This window comes from Chenopodium quinoa, unplaced genomic scaffold, assembly GCF_001683475.1.
Source record: "Chenopodium quinoa cultivar QQ74 unplaced genomic scaffold, ASM168347v1, whole genome shotgun sequence".
NCBI classification, from domain to species: domain Eukaryota; kingdom Viridiplantae; phylum Streptophyta; class Magnoliopsida; order Caryophyllales; family Amaranthaceae; genus Chenopodium; species Chenopodium quinoa.
The window spans coordinates 7813567-7829723 of NW_018743792.1; the positions used below are offsets into that span (position 1 = coordinate 7813567).

At 41.3% G+C, this 16157-nt stretch overlaps 2 protein-coding genes across 2 annotated transcripts; both read right to left on the reverse strand.

Annotated features, from left to right (window-relative positions):
• Positions 1-13459: 13459 nt before the first annotated feature.
• Positions 13460-14329, reverse strand: LOC110685134 (zinc finger MYM-type protein 1-like). Its single transcript, XM_021861597.1, has one exon. The coding sequence runs from the start codon at positions 14327-14329 to the stop codon at positions 13460-13462; it is 870 nt and encodes a 289-aa protein (XP_021717289.1).
• A 42-nt stretch (positions 14330-14371) lies between these two features.
• Positions 14372-15935, reverse strand: LOC110685135 (zinc finger MYM-type protein 1-like). The gene is made up of 2 exons (XM_021861598.1): positions 15459-15935; positions 14372-15358 (listed from the first exon to the last, which is right to left on the reverse strand). The coding sequence occupies exons 1-2, from the start codon at positions 15933-15935 to the stop codon at positions 14372-14374; spliced, it is 1464 nt and encodes a 487-aa protein (XP_021717290.1).
• Between the last annotated feature and the right edge of the window lie 222 nt (positions 15936-16157).

Consider the following 16157-nt stretch of genomic DNA (forward strand, 5'->3'; position numbering starts at 1 on the left):
TGCTCCGCTTGTACCATTCTTTTATATTAAGGATGGATGGTGAAGTTAGTTTCCGTGGCGGGTAGCAATATCCCACTGTTGAGCTCATAATCCTCCGGATTACCGAACTCACGAAATAAAACGTCCGCTTGTTGCCCAGCCATTTCTTCGCCTTGAAAGTGTGAAGAGCAAGAATCACTCTCACTATCAAAAATGGCACCAAAACCTCTTCCTTCTTCTTGATAAAGTCTACGGAGTTGTCTCAAGGTACGGTCTATTTCGTGATCAATATAGTGAGAAGGTGGTCCTTGAGATCTCCTTTGCATCCACCAAAGCTAAGCAAAAGATTAGAAAGGACTAGCACTATCAAATGGACAAAAACAAAAGAAAATAAGACTCTAAAATAACACAAAAGCAAAACAAAATTGACCGTTTCCCTGGCAACGACGCCAAAATTTGATGAGGAATGAAATGTCGTCGTTAATACACCTTCCTATCAAATTAATCGTAGATTACCTTAATGAGTATAGAGGCAAGCAAGGGTCGAGATCCACGGAGAAACGGGAGATTGCAAAGCTAAGTGCTAACAATAGAGTTTTAAAAGGGGTGTATATGAATAAGAGTGGTGGAAAAAAAGACAACAAATAAACTAAGGCACCCAAAATTACTCTAACAATTAACAAAGACTAACAAGTATTAGAAACTATGAGATTAAAAACGCTAGGGGGATCGGGGAACATTAAACTTGGAGATTAAGAGCTAAACACATAGATAATCAGGGATTCACAACCAAGGGATCAAGGATCCTACTTAACACAATTCATTCCCATGCAATTGATTAAGCAATGAATAAACTACGATCTATCCTAATATGATCACTTCCGCGCATCAACTAGGACATGTAATAATATAGTCCATGGTGCACAACATCAACCATATAACAATAAGCACAAGTTCACACAACAAGGTTTTGAATCCCAAAATCGAGTATTTAATCACAAAGCAACCAAGTTATCCATTCCCCTTCCCCTAGCTAAAAGTCTAGCCTAGGAGAAAGAAACTACTCATATCAACAATACCCAAAATATTAGCCATAATCAAAATCATAACATAAATATCAATAATACTTGAAATATGAAAATAATCTAAAATAAAAGAGATTAAGATAGAAAGAGCTCACAAAGCTTCAACTTTGTATTGAATTAAGAAAATGGGTCTTTGAACCTTCAATGGTGAACCATCAAAAATCTAATAGAATGCTCCAATATTAATAACAAGGATGATCAAAGCACTAATCTAGATTAAAGATTAAAGTTTGGATGATAAAAGACTAAGAATCTGAATTTTCTCTCTCTAAAAACTTATACAAGCATCAATGGAGGCTATTCTCTCTCTAGAAATGTTCTAGGCATATTACCCTAAATGGAATAGCTGCCTTCATTCCCCTTTTTCAATCATCTTTTAAGTGGGGAAATAAAAATGTGGGCTGGGCTGACATCGTGCGCGCCCGCTACAGCTCTTTGTGCGCCCCCGCAGGATGATATGCGCGCCCTCTCCTAAGGTCTGCGCGCCCGCGAATTTCATTGTGCACGCCCTATACTAGGATCTGCGTGCCCGCAAAATATGCTGCGCGCCTTCTACTTAGCACGCTTAGCATTTACAGAAAGTTTCCTTGTATCTTCAAGAGTTCAAGCTGATCTGCGCACCTTCTCCAGGAATCATCGCGCCCGCGCAGGATGATGAGCGCGCCTTCTACAGGGCGCGAGGCATCTGCGAGGTATACATCCTGATTTTGCCTTGAATGCGCGCCCTCTCCCTTGTGTTGCGCGCCCGCGCAGAGCGGGAGAGTGGGCTCTCCTGGGCGCGCAGACTGATTAGAAGCTCCTCACTGGATTTGCTCATGAAACCGACTCTAGAAACTATCCCGAACTTTCTTCTACTTCACGTATCGATTGGTTTACCTGCAAAACACAGGAAAACACCCAAAAACAGTACAAAAAGGTAAAGTAGAGGGGAAGTACGAGGGAAATAGCATTGTTGTGCAATATACGGAGAAGCGCGGCAAAATAGGGCTAAACAAGCGATAAATGGAGGGAAATGGTAGGAAAAATGATCCCGAATAGTGGCATAAATGCCACTTATCAAAAAGACTCCATATGAATTATGGACTAAGACACCTCCTAGGTTGTCTTTTCTCAAGATTTGGATATGCGAAGCATATGTCAAGCGATTAATTTCGGACAAACTTCACCCCAAATCGGATAAGTGTTTCTTTGTGGGATATCAGAAAGAAAAAAAAGGGTATTACTTCTACAATAAATCCGAGAACAAAGTGTTTGTTGCTCGTGATGGTGTCTTTTTGGAGAAGGAACACCTTTCCAAAATGACAAGTGGGAGGAAAATCAAACTCGACAAAGTTCGAGAGGACGAGCAACAATGTCAACCTGATAAAACTGACAATCTAAGTGCTTTGGTCAGAATCAAACAGACAATGTAAATGCTCAACCTATTACCCTTCGTAGGTAGCAACGGCAAAGATCTCAACCAGACAAATACCTTGGTATTGTCTTAACCGATGATCAAGACATCCTAGTTACGGATGGAGATGAGCCAGCGACATACAAGCAAGCTATGACGAGCCCCGACTCTGCTAAATGGCAAAAGGCCATGAAATCCGAGATGGACTCCATGTCTGAAAATCAAGTCTGGGACTTGGTGAATTTGCCTGAGGGTTACACAGCCATTGCTTGCAAATGGATTTTCAAATTGAAGACAGACAAGGATGGAAATGTATCGATATACAAGGCTAGACTAGTGGAAAAAGGTTATAGGCAAGTCCACGGGATTGACTATGATGAAACCTTTTCACCAGTTGCAATGCTAAAGTCTGTCCGGATTATTCTAGCGATTGCTGCATATTACGATTATGAAATATGGCAGATGGATGTCAAAACCGCCTTCCTAAATGGGATTTTGGAAGAAACTGTGTACATAACACAGCCAGAAGGTTTTATCGATCCGAGCAACGCTAGAAAGGTTTGCAAGCTTAAGAAATCCATTTATGGACTAAAGCAAGCCAGTAGGAGTTGGAATCTGCGATTTGATGAAGCCATCAGCAAGTCGGTTTTATCAAGAATCCAGATGAATCTTGTGTATACAAGAAGGTTAGTGGGAGTGACATCGCATTCCTAGTCCTATATGTCGATGACATACTGCTCATTGGAAACAGCACAAAATTACTAGAGTCCGTAAAGGGCTGGTTGGGAAAGTACCAGGCCAGATGTCTCGTATGCCTTGAGTGCTACGAGCCGATACCAATCAAACCCAGGAGAGGCGCATCGGACTGCGGCTAAGAATATCCTGAAGTACCTGAAAAGGATCAAGGATAAATTCCTGGTTTATGGTGGCCATAAAGATCTGATTGGTGAAGGTTACACCGACGCTAGCTTCAAGACTGACAGAGACGACTTAAAGTCACAATTAGGGTACATATTTTGCCTAAATGGAGGAGCATTTAGCTGGAAGAGTGCCAAGAAGAGCACAAATGCAGACTCTACAACTGAAGCCAAGTACTTGGCTGCTTCGGAAGCTGCTCAGGAGGCTGTTTGGATTCGATGTTCATCAGTGAACTTGGTGTTGTACCCTCCATCAAGGGTCCGATAGTTCTCTACTGTGATGACAATGGAGCTATCGCTCAGGCCAGGGAGCCAAGAGAACACCAGAAGGTCCAACATGTCCAAAGGCGATTTCACATGATAAGGGAATTGAAATCCGAAGGTGAAATCAGAATTTGTAAGATCGGCACGGACGATAATGTGGCCGATCCTTTGACTAAACCTTTGCCTGAAGTGAAACACAACAAGCACGTTGAGGCAATGGGAATCAAGCACGTGGGAGACTGGCTTTGAAATTCCCTGTACATGTGTTTTAATTAAACTGGTTGTTTTAATGTAAGATACTGTATTGAAACCCTTCATTAATGGAGTAGTTAATTTTTGTGCAAAATTATCATTGAATCCATTGCTATTTGATTGTGGTTTAGAATTAAATAATGAGTCCATTCGATTTATGGAAATATTCAAAACGGGGTATTAAGACCATGTCTTGGATAAAGAAACACCTTTTAAGTGAACATTGAATATCTAAATCGAAAATTATCCCTAATCGAGGTCATCTAACTGATGGACGATTGATGACCACCAGAGATTAGTGTGTAGTATGATTTACAGCACCGCTTCTTGTGCTGCAAGGACATGATGGTCATAAATCATTTGCATAGGTGCCAGTTTAGAACTGCACTGGATCGGCCTTTGAGAGTACTTTAAGAGATTCAAAATTGTCATAAGTACATTTCTCGTTATAGCTATCAGAACTCGTTTCCTCGACCATGAGTATTGTGAAGTTTTCTTGTTTGAGAACTAGTCTCTTTGATGTTGCCTAACGTCTGCCGTAACTAGGGATCATAACGGGAACACTCAGGAGATTAGGTCCTTTTAGTAAGGGAAACTTACAATGCAAGTCTGGGAATGTCCCCCTATTAACAAATAGGGAATATGTCTTTGTTGTTTACAAGGCCGCTCGATGAGCAAGACTGTGAAAATACATGGCCGTGCTCAGATGGATTTTAGAAATCATCTATTTATTGACATTCGAACTCGGAGATCGAGAAACACTTCTGAACGCAATAAGGATGACGATGAATCTTACCTTATAGTTCACAAAGAGACATTAAGCGACATAGGAAATGGGCTATACACTATATGCACACTTGTCCGGAAGGACAAGTTGGAGATTGAAAGGAATGGTGTCCTTCCAACAAGTGTATTATTCTGAAAGAGGGTTCAGAATTATTACAGAGCTAATTCTTCGATAAGGTCAAGTGCTCAGAATGCCTAGGTGGAGGCCGCTTCCGATCAGTAATATTAATGTACAATTAATATTACAGCTTAATCTTAACTGAACCCTTCGGGTCGAACCCAATCGAACAACCGATCAGAGACGACGAATTAATCCGAAGGATTTAATGAGTCGACAAAGTTTTACGAATACAGACGTCGGATATCGAGCCTAGGGCGTCGAGACCGAGCATCGCAAAATCACAAGCGACAAGTATGAGCGTGGCCGTAGCTAGGCTAGGCTAGCTCATCGCAAGCCTAGGCGCACCATGGTGTGCTAGGTGAGGCATGACTGCCTGGGCGCTATCGCAGCCCTAGCTTCATGCTTAGGCGCTATCGCAGCCCTAGCATCATGCCTAGGTGCCATCGCATCCCTAGCATCATGCCTAGGCACCATCGAAGCCCTATCGCACCAAGCACAACACCCATGTGTGTGTGCATGTGCGTGGGCAATATCGCAGCACCCTAGCACAACGCACAACACCATCGCAGTGTTAAGCCCATGCGTGTGTGCGTGTGCGTGTGCACCATCGCCCAGCAGCCTAGCGAGCAGCACCAAGCCCAGCATGCGTGGCTTGCTAGCAGAACGCATGCGAGGCCTTGCGTGCGTTAGTGCGCTGGTTGGGCTATGCGTATGCTGGCCTGGCTGTGCTGGCTATGCGAGAGAGTGTGTGCGTGTGCGATGGAGAGAGAGGCAAGGGCCAGCACCAGTGCCAGCAGCTAGCAGAGCCTAGCACTGGCACGCAGTAGCAGCACAAGAATCGCCCAGCGCCAGCACGCATTGCCTGGCTAGGGATGCGAGGCTGCTGGCTTGGCTAGCTGGCAGTGCTAGCTGGCAGCAGCCCAGCAGCCCTTGCTTGAGGCGGTTTGTGGTGAGTGGGGACCAAAGGCTTGGAGCATGCCTTGGGGAGCAAGGCAATGGTTCCCCCCCAAAGGTTCATGGTCCTCACCTAACCCTCTCTCTCCCCTTGACTCTTGTTGCATTGTGATTGATTTGATTATTAATTTATTTTGGAATTAAATTACTTATCAAAATTATTCATTCTCCCACATTGGTTGGGAAATGAAGTTTAAGGGTTCATTTCCCTATAAATACCAAAGTTTGGGTATTTGGGAAAGAACAACCTTGAGTGGAATTAAAAGGCAACTCTTGATTTGAGTAAACCTTGATTCGTAAAACTCATAGTTTATTGGTCCGGGTCTCGACTAACCTTCGAGACTTAGGACGCTCGGGTCAGGTTCGAGGGTACGATCCCGTTGGAGACCTCGTTTTTTTGGGGTTCAAGTAAGAGCTCATAGTAGAGCGAAGCACGCGTCAAAGGTATAATCTTTTATCCTTAATTATGTTTTAATTATGTTTTGCTTGTTAATTGCATTTGTTATGGGGGCGGGTCTTTGCGGGTTTCTTTCTGCGTAGTGAGGGTCACTACGAAACCCAACACGACATATAAGTCTAGGAATGCGATTTTACTCCCACTGACCTTCTTGTAAACACAAGACTCATCTGGATTCTTGACAAAGCCAAACTTACTGATTGCTTCATCAATTCGCAGATTCCAACTCCCGCTAGCCTACTTTAATCCATAAATGGATTTATTAAGGCTTGCATACCTTCCCAGCAATATTTGGATTTAAAAAACCTATGGGCTATGTTATGTACATAGTTTCTTCCAATATCCCATTAAGGAAGGCGGTTTTGACATCCATTTGCCATATTTCATAATCGTAATATGCAACAATTGATAGGATGATCCGGACAGACTTAAGCATAGCGACTAGTGAAAAGGTTTCAACATAATCAACGCTATGAATTTTCCTATAACCTTTTGCCACTAATCTAGCTTTGTATACATATACATTTCCATCTCCGTTGGTTTTTAACTTGAAAATCCATTTGCCACTGATAGGTGTATATCCTTCGGGCAAATCAACCAAGTCCCAAACTTGATTTTCAAACATGGAGTCCATCTCGGATTTCATGGCCTCTAGCCATTTAACTGAGTTGGGACTCATCAGAGCTTGCATATATGTCGCTGGCTCATCATCATCCACAACAAGGATATATTAATTCTTGGTTGAGATCTTGGCCTTTGCAACCTACGCAGGGTGATAGGTTGAGCATTAACATTATCGGTTTGACTCAGACTTTTATCAACAGGTGCTTCCAAAGCCCTTTGATAGTCAAATTCCTTTTATTGCTCATCCTCTCGAACCTCATCAAGTTCGATTTTCCTCCCACTTGTCATTTTGGAAAGGTGCTCCTTTTCCCAAAAGACACCATCTCGAGTAACAGATACTTTATTCTCAGATTGATTGTAGAAGTAATACCCCTTTGTTTCTTTTGGATACCCCACAAAGAAACATTTGTTAGATTTTGGTGGAAACTTGTCAAACATGAGTCTCTTGGTATATGCTTCGCAACCCCAAATCTTAAGAAAAGATAACCGCAGAGGTCTCTTCGTCTGTAATTCATATGGAGTCTTTTTGACAGCTTTTCACGGAGCGCGGTTTAGTGTTAGTGTCGCAGTTTCAAGTGCATGTCCCCAAAAAGAAATAAGAAGATCGGTAAGACCCATCATGGATCGAACCATGTCTAACACAGTTCGGTTCCTCCTCTCAGACATTCCGTTCCATTGTGGAGTTCTGGGAGGCGTCAATTATGAGAGAATACCATGTTCTTTTAGATGATCGTTGAGTTTGTAGCTCAAATACTCGCCTCCTCAATCTGATCGAAGGGCTTTGATTTTCTTGCCAAGCTGATTTTCCACTTCACTCTAAAATTCTTTAAACTTTTCAAATGATACAAATTTGTGCGACATTAGGTAGACATATACATATCTACTATACTCGTTTGTGAAAGTGATGAAATGGCGATAACCAGTCCTTACGATCATGATCATTCGTCCACATACATCCGTGTGTATGAGACTTAATAAGTCATTTGCCCTTTCTCCCAACTTGGAGAAGGGTTGCTTTATCATCTTACCAAGTAAACATCCTTCGTAGTTTTTAAATGACTCTAAGTCAAATGAATCAAGAATGCCTTCGTTAAAAAGTTTCTTGATGTGTTAGGCGTTTATATGGCCTAGACGACAATGCCATAAGTAAGTTGAATTCGACCTATGGTCTTAACCCTTTTGGCGGTATTATCAACATTATAAACCGGTTTGTCTAAAGAAAGCACATTTGTAAATGTGTAATACCATAAACATATAATCAAGACATCCAAACAACCATTGTTATTGTCTTGAGATCAAAAAATACTTGGGGTCCAACGCCATACATCAAGATATGTTCAATGATAACCAAACAAATTATAAAACAAACGTAGTTCTATTACAAGCCAAAAGAAAAACATTGTGCCTACAAACTCAACGGAAAGATCATTTACATCGTCCGGTTGTAGCCGCACATTCACTTGTAAAGCCTCTCACATGATCCCTGAAACAAGAATATGAAGTGAGTCATATATGGTATCTAATACCTATGAATTGCATATTCCCAAGTGTTAGGTTATAATGAACATACTTGAGGTGGACGGAGCATTTCCCCTTTTAATCATCTTCTCGAAAGATCTTGCATTCTCTTTTGTAGTGGCCTTGTCCACTACAATAGGAGCATCGCATCTTCTCCTTCTTGAACTCTTTCTTCTTTATTGTCAAGGACATCTTGCTAGCCCCATAGGAGTCGGCCTTGCGGAGCACCTCCACCACCTCACTCAATGAGTGTGACTCCTTCCCGGCCACCTTATGCATCCTAAATGCATCGTAGCCCGAGTGGAGCGAGCTAAAAAAGATATAACCCGCCATCTCATCTTCTATCCGGATTCCAAAAATCTTCATGTGCTTAAAGTGCCTAGTCATTCTAAGCACATGAGGTTGGAGGGGCATATCGGGTCTAAGTTTGGTATTGTAGACCTTAGACCAAACTCAATACCTTTTCTTGACTCCAGAGGTTTAATTTTTATGTTCGTAAATGACCTAGTAAAGTTATAAACATTCAAATCTTGAGATTTGGATCTTAAGTTGTCAAGTCCTTAAGGCTATTAAGGAGTATGTCTGGAAAGTATGAGGTAAACCTCCTTTTCCAATCCTCCGAGAGGGAATTCCTCATCAAGTTTAGGACCTTGTCACAATCTGAGGACCAAGTAGCATGAGTCTCATCACTCATAAGCCCTTAGAGTAAAATCTTGGAATGGGAGTGTCCAAGATGTATTCCATGGAACTATTCCGTAGAGTCTTTCGGAGCTCCACCTCCCACTACTTAAAGTTCACCAAGTTTAAGCTGAAAGCCAACTTGTCAGGGAGTTCCGGGCACATGTTATTGTTTTTAATAGCAGACATTTTACTACAAATGAAAAGAATTTCTATGAATAACCATTCATAAGTTTGAAATTTAAAGCATACATGCAAATTTTCAATCTTATTTAGCGTTATCTAGACACTTAAAGTTTGTCCCATTTAGGCGAGAATAAAACGATTCCAAGATCCCAAAAATTAATAAGAGATTAAGCATGGTTTGGCTTGTCTTAACACTTTTTAGTTTAAGGTAAGAAATCTAATTTCTAATAGCTCTAAGCTATTCTTGGTTTGATAAATCGTTGCATCTAATGCTTTCTTGACGATCATGTCTTTTTACCACAACATCTAAGGATTTCTTATCGAAATCGTTGACTTTAACCAAAACTAACGTGTGTGCCTAATATACCTTACATTCCTATGAAAGTTGTAATTCCTTGCTTTGGCATAGCCCATTACCTACTTTCGAAGTTTTAGTAAGTGTCATAGGGTTTCTATGTTGGTTTGATTTTAGCTCAATTTTCTTTGGGACATAGGGTTTCTATGTTGGTTTGATTTTAGTGAACTTAACTAATCATTCAACACAAGAAATCCTAACACATGCATCTAATATCAAGATATATATAAACAATATAAACGATATGTATAAATGCATAGTGAACTAGCATGACCCCTTGAATTATTCTTGAAGCATCCAATCTTCAATCTTTATGGGCATCTTAGCATCTTTAGGCTCCATTTTCAAAGATACACCATCTTTAGACTTCACCATCAAGAATGCTAGAACTAGTGACTAGGAGTAACCTAAATGAGCTTAGTACAAATGGCACGCAGTCCGTATAGTATTTAGATTTACAAAAACAAATAACGGAACGTAGTCCGTATTTTGTCCTAGTCAGGTGATACTAGTCACTTTTTATAAAAACTTGTATAAGAAAATTTAAAATATTCCATTCACCCATTCACTTCTAAAGTGAATGGCCCCATGCAATTTTTACAAACAATACGACCAATAATACATGAGTTGCATCAAACAAGCGCGCACTAGTTACTAACTTAGGTCGTTAATCCGATTAACATACCTAATCAAAACTAGTCAAGCGTTTACCCAATTATGTAAACTAATGCAATAATAAGTGTTTCGGGGTTTTTAGAGTCCCTCGGGAGAGTTACAATTCCGGGAATAAGCGCCGACCGTCTGTACCTGCCAAACCATGAAACTTTGGTTGGGTGGAGTTCCGCCTCTAACGATCAAGTTAGAACGTCTCCGGATGTATAAATGTGCGAAAAGTAAATGGATTTTCTCTCTGATATAGAGAGAATTCTGCAATTAATATTGCTCGGTTTTTGTGTTGGTATTTATGAATGTGTAATAAATGAGGATTTTCTTCTATTAATAGTTAAAGAGGATCAGTTCCCCTATTAGGGTTATAGTGCCACGTGTCAGCATCCGATTGGATCCCATTGGGCCTCTCTGGGGATGACACGTGTTAGCATGCCATTGGGCCATGTGGCATAGGGTAATTTTACCCCAATCATTTACCCCTTTTAGGTGTGACGTGGCTTGCCACGTGGCAGCTATGACAGGTGTCACATTCTGGGAAGGTGAGAGTTCGTCTCCTTCCCTCCATTTTTTTTTTAATTCAAATTTTTGTTTTTTTGAATTCGAATTTCGTATTTGAGAGTGAGGGGGAGGTGACCGTTCGCCTTCTGCCTCTTTATATAAATAGGAACCCCTACCTTCATTTGCAACACTTTGCAAATTTTCACAAACTTCTTGAGAGAAAAAGCTCTGATACCGGCTGCCTTTGCATTTAACCATTTCCTTTCTTCACACTCATCCGGTCACCGTCTAAGTGCTCTCTGCTCAATTCTCTCAGGTATCGCCTGACTTTAGTAAATTTTCTTTTCTTGCTTTCAATAGACCCACAGGCGGTCTTTTATCGTCTGGGGCATCTTCAAGCCATTTTCTTAAAAAACGACTGACCACCCGTTTATTTTCTTTAGCATTCAAAACACACACATCCGGTCTCTACCGCCTGTGGTATCTTCAAGCCATATTTTGGAAGAACGGTTGGGTCTTCTGCAAGTTTCAATTGCTCTTCAAAGGGGTACGTCCGAGCAGTGTCTGGGGTATCTCCAAGCAACAATTCAGAGTTCCATCTACTAGCTTAAAGGAGTCAACCGCCTTCCAAGTTTTTTCACAACTTCAAGGTACCGTCTCTACCCCTTGCAACTTTTTTGAGTTTTTTCCGGTTGTATAGGTTGTTAGAGAATAATGGACTCACCCAACACACACACGACACGGTCTAGGGCAGTTGTCAACCGGTCACCGGACACGGCTGAATCTATGACTTGGGATGCCGTCTGGGGTGTTTGGACCACCCTTACTCTTCTGCGAATCCGACCGTCTCTGTTCATGTGCAGGACAGAATGGCTCGGACTAGGTGGACGGATGTAGACCCCGAGTACCAGTCAGGTGATTCAGCCGAAACTCCGATTGAGATCTTACACATGAACTGAGATGAGATCTTGAAGGAGATCCGAGAGCTCAGACGGTGAAGAGACCGTCCAACAGTCCAACTCCACTGAGTCAACAATGGAGCCGGATGCCCCTCAAGAGGACGAGGAGGCATACAATTAACCTTCAATAAATAATCCAACGGAGGCGCACATGAGCACTCGGGACGTGGTCACCTTAAACGTAACCCTTCCGGCATTTTTGGAGAAGCGCCCGGTAGGGGCCGGATGGGAGATTGTTGTGCCGCTTGTGGAGGCATCCGTCGTCTGGGATGACGACTTGGATCATGCTGATGATTACTTCGGCCGCTACGAGGCGGCATTCAAAGCCGTCCTCCGGTTCCCACTCCACAACACCATAAAGGCCATTCTAAGGGGTTATGACCTTGGCGTTTGGCAGCTCACACCCAACTCATGGTTGAATATTCTTGTGTATATCTCCGCTTGCGAAATGCAGGACATAACGCCTAGCTGGGAGGCGTTTGCACATATGCATTACCTCAGCCGTGCCCCAGGCGGCTGGAATGCGTGGTATACACTGACCACGCATCCAGAGTATATGATGACGCTAGAAAAACCGTCTAAGTGGAGCAGATGGAAGAGCAAATTTTACACGGTCTTTTTCCCTTCTCCGCAACAGAACCACCGGCTGCGTCGCTACATTAAACACCCGGCTCTCCTGGGAAACAATTGTGCCCTCCCAAAAATACCGGAGAGGGCCTGGGATCAAATAATGGAGACGGGTCTTTCCAAAAAGACCACCCTGCCTCTGGATGATGGGACACAAGTCATTGTCCTCAAATACTAGGTCCCTCATCCGGATTAGTTTAAAGACGAGGCGTTCCTTTCCGCCTGCGGTCTTAGCACTTTCTGGAGCAAACATACGTTGATTGCTAACCGGCATCTTATGCCGCCTGTATGATGTTTGAATGATTTCTAATTTTTATTTTTCTTCTTTGTAGAGAAAGGGCTTGAAATGATTCCTCCAGAGAAGACTCCTGCTAAGTCAGCCGCTATGATTAGGAAGGAACAACTCGAGAAAAAGAAGGCCCAACTGGCGGCCAAAGACGATGGGGTAAGCACCGGTTGATCTTTGTACCGTCTATTTGATTTGTAGCTCGTTTTGATGCTAACCGGTTGTGTTGTTTTCTTTTGTAGACGGGGAGTAAGAACGTTCCTCGTTTCCTAAGGCAAATGCTGAAGAGGCCGGGAGAGGATCCCTCGCAACCTTCTTCACAAAGGCGCAGGGTCCCGGCTGCCCCTGCCCCTGCCTTTGCCGAAAGACCGCCGGCTTCTGAGAGGCCTACTTCAGCAGGAGAAAGTCTGCAAGATCTAGGGTTGAGTTCAGGGCCGGCTTAGGCCAGAACTGGGGAGCCTGAGGTTCCCTCAAGCCAGGTGCTTGCTGTAGCATACGATTCCAATGCGGCTGGTGGTGATGTTACCCCTCAGCCTGAAAATCAAGGTAGTGCTCTCGCCTTTGATCCGCCGTTGCCGCTTGGGCCTGTTTGAGTCAAGTCCCAAGCTACCCAGTCAAGGGATTCTTCAGGCAGCCGACATAATATAGGTGCTGCATATGCTCAGTACTTAACAAATAAATATCATAATGCAGACAGTGGCGTCACAAGGATTTTCGAAGTGTGGGTTCGAAACTTCGAAAATTTGAAATCGTAATTAACAAAGGAATAAAAATATAATAATTAAATATTTAGTACATAAATAAGTTCAAACTATGGATTACAAATAGATTACACATAGAAAAAAAAAAGACTACAGAAGCATTCTTCGAGTCTTCATACTTTGGAAGCGTTCCAATACATCATCATCACTAACTCTTGAAAATAAATCTCTCTCAAGAAAAGTGACTAAATTATCATTCAATAGTTGATCACCCATACTATTTCGCAACTTATTTTTTATGTATGTCATTGATGAAAACACTCGTTCCACGCTTGCAGTTGCAACCGGAAGGATCAATGCTAGTCTTATAAGCAAGTAAACTAAGTTGTAAGTAGTATGGTTATTTATTTCAACAAGCATCATAGAAAGCTCATGAATGCCCTTCAAGTCTCCAAACCTTGCATATTGGCGCACCTCATTAATATAAAATTGAAGCTCATGACGAAGTGCAGTCATCGTCATATCATTAGTTGGAAACTCTTTGGGATACAACTCAGCAAGTCTCAAGAACTTTTGCATATCAAATCCCGCAAATGAATTGATCGGGTTTAAGCATGACACACAAATAAGTAACTCCATATTTTCTTCATCAAATCTACTATTGAGCTCTTGGAGTTGTAAATCAATGACACTTATAAACATTTCTACCCGAAATCGATGAAGATTTAAAACTTTGGCAAAGAAGCGTCTTGACCTTCCACGAGGAACATACATATCATCCATAAGAGGAACTTCTACATCATGTTTAACACAAAAACAAACCACAAGATGTAAAAAGTCTTCCCACCCATGGTCCCTCATTTGTTGTAATCCCTCCTTAGCCAATTTAACATATGTCATGGCATTACCAATATCTTGGTCCCCCTTTTGCAGAGCTTGACACAATTTATCAGTAATCCCAAATATTTCGGACATCAAATGTATCATAAATACAAGTTCAAATGATTCAAATGTAGACATGACAGTGATAGCCTTCACGCGATCATCCTTATAAATCTTTTTTTATCCAATCTTCTCAAGAACTTTAACAATAGTAGCATACAATGCGGTAACATTTGAAACAGTTTTGTAATGTGATCCCCACCTAGTATCACCAGGCCTACCTAAGCCATGTTCTTGGTTTAAACCTTGCCCACTTTCAATTTCTCCTAGTTCTAATGCTTGTAGAATATGATGAGATTGTATTTCTCTAATCATTTCCTTTCTCTTACAAGAAACACCAATAATATTAAACAAAATAGCAAGTTGATCAAACAACCAAATACAATCATCATTATCCTTCGCAACAACAACAAGGGTTAATTGAAGTTGGTGAGCAAAACAATGAATATAATAGGCTTGTTTTGTTTCATTCATGATCAAAGTCTTAAGGCCATTTATCTTCCCCCTCATATTACTAGCACCGTCATAACCTTGTCCACGAACTCTAGACAAACTCAATGAATATTCCATAAGCAAAGACTCAATTGCACTCTTTAGTGACAAAGCAGTAGTATCCTTAACATGTACAATTCCAAGAAACCTCTCATTTATCTTCCCTTTATTATTGACATAACGCAAGCAAAGAGCCATTTGTTCCTTTTGAGATACATCACTAGATTCATCAGCCAGTATTCCAAAATAGTCATCCCCAATATCATCAATAAGAAGTCTAGTGGTTTCTTTGGCACAACAATTAATAAGTTCTTTTTGAATTAGAGGACTAGTCATTCGATTATTTCCCGGGGCATTACCTAGAACAACCTTTGATACCTCACTATTATTTTCTGAAAACCATGTTAAGAGTGCAAGAAAATTACCCCTATTCCAAGATTCTTCACTTTCATTACGCCCACGACAAGCTAAACCTTGATTTAAAAGAAATCTAATACATTTCAATGAATAAGTCAAGGGAGATTTGTATTGTATTTTAGCTTCCTTAGAATAAGTCCAAAGAGATTCAGCAACTGATGTCTTTGGGTTGATAAACATACTATAGTTCTCATTAGCCTGATTATGGAAACTACCAAGACCACCCACATGAACATCAAATCTACCAGTCTTATTTCATCCTCTAAATCCCCCTTTAATAAAGGAATCATTAAACAACCAAAGAATAATCAACTTTATCATTGAACAAATAGCACACAAAACAAAAAGCCGCATCTTTCTCAACACTATATTCAAGCCACTCATATTTATCAAACCAAGTAACAATAAAACGGCGCATACCTCTAACTTTTCTTTGAGGAAAATTATGTGTGCGTGGATCACAACGTTTCTTTGTTATATAGCCTCTCCTTACGGCATCTCGATCATTAGGAGGATACTCCATAATTGGAATTCTTTTTCCAAGGTCATGTGGAAGAAGATCAACATCATAAATGCGAGTATCATCCGAGTCAGCAGCAGAATTTGGAACACTTGGACCTGTGTTCTTAGGAGGTGGAATTGTTGCAGCAATAGGAACCTCATCATCATTAGGTGACACATGTTCTTCTATTGGAGGATCCCTTGAACTAGGTGAAGAACAAGTTGAAGAATTTTGTGACTTCCCAGCACGTTTCCAAAATGACTCTAAACTCATGGTATATACTGCTGGTCTGCTACACACACATGATAAATGCAGAATGAAATCAATGAATGAATGATAAATCTAGAAGGCTAATTAAAACTATTGTAATTAAAGCTTACAGTCAATTAGTAAATGAAATCTAGAAGGAAGAAAACGAAAAAGCATATGAAATTATGAAAACCAGAAGGCAGAAAACGAAATACGGAAATAGCATATGAAATTCAACAATGTGAC

Bases quoted from the DNA above. Each gene is read 5' to 3' on its own strand.
- LOC110685134 (XM_021861597.1), bottom strand. From the start codon at position 14,329: ATGTCTACATTTGAATCATTTGAACTTGTATTTATGATACATTTGATG.
- LOC110685135 (XM_021861598.1), bottom strand. From the start codon at position 15,935: ATGAGTTTAGAGTCATTTTGGAAACGTGCTGGGAAGTCACAAAATTCT. The intron at 15,359-15,458 runs GTTGTTTAATGA...TTCCATAATCAG, and splicing joins ATAAAGTTGATTATTCTTTG to GCTAATGAGAACTATAGTAT.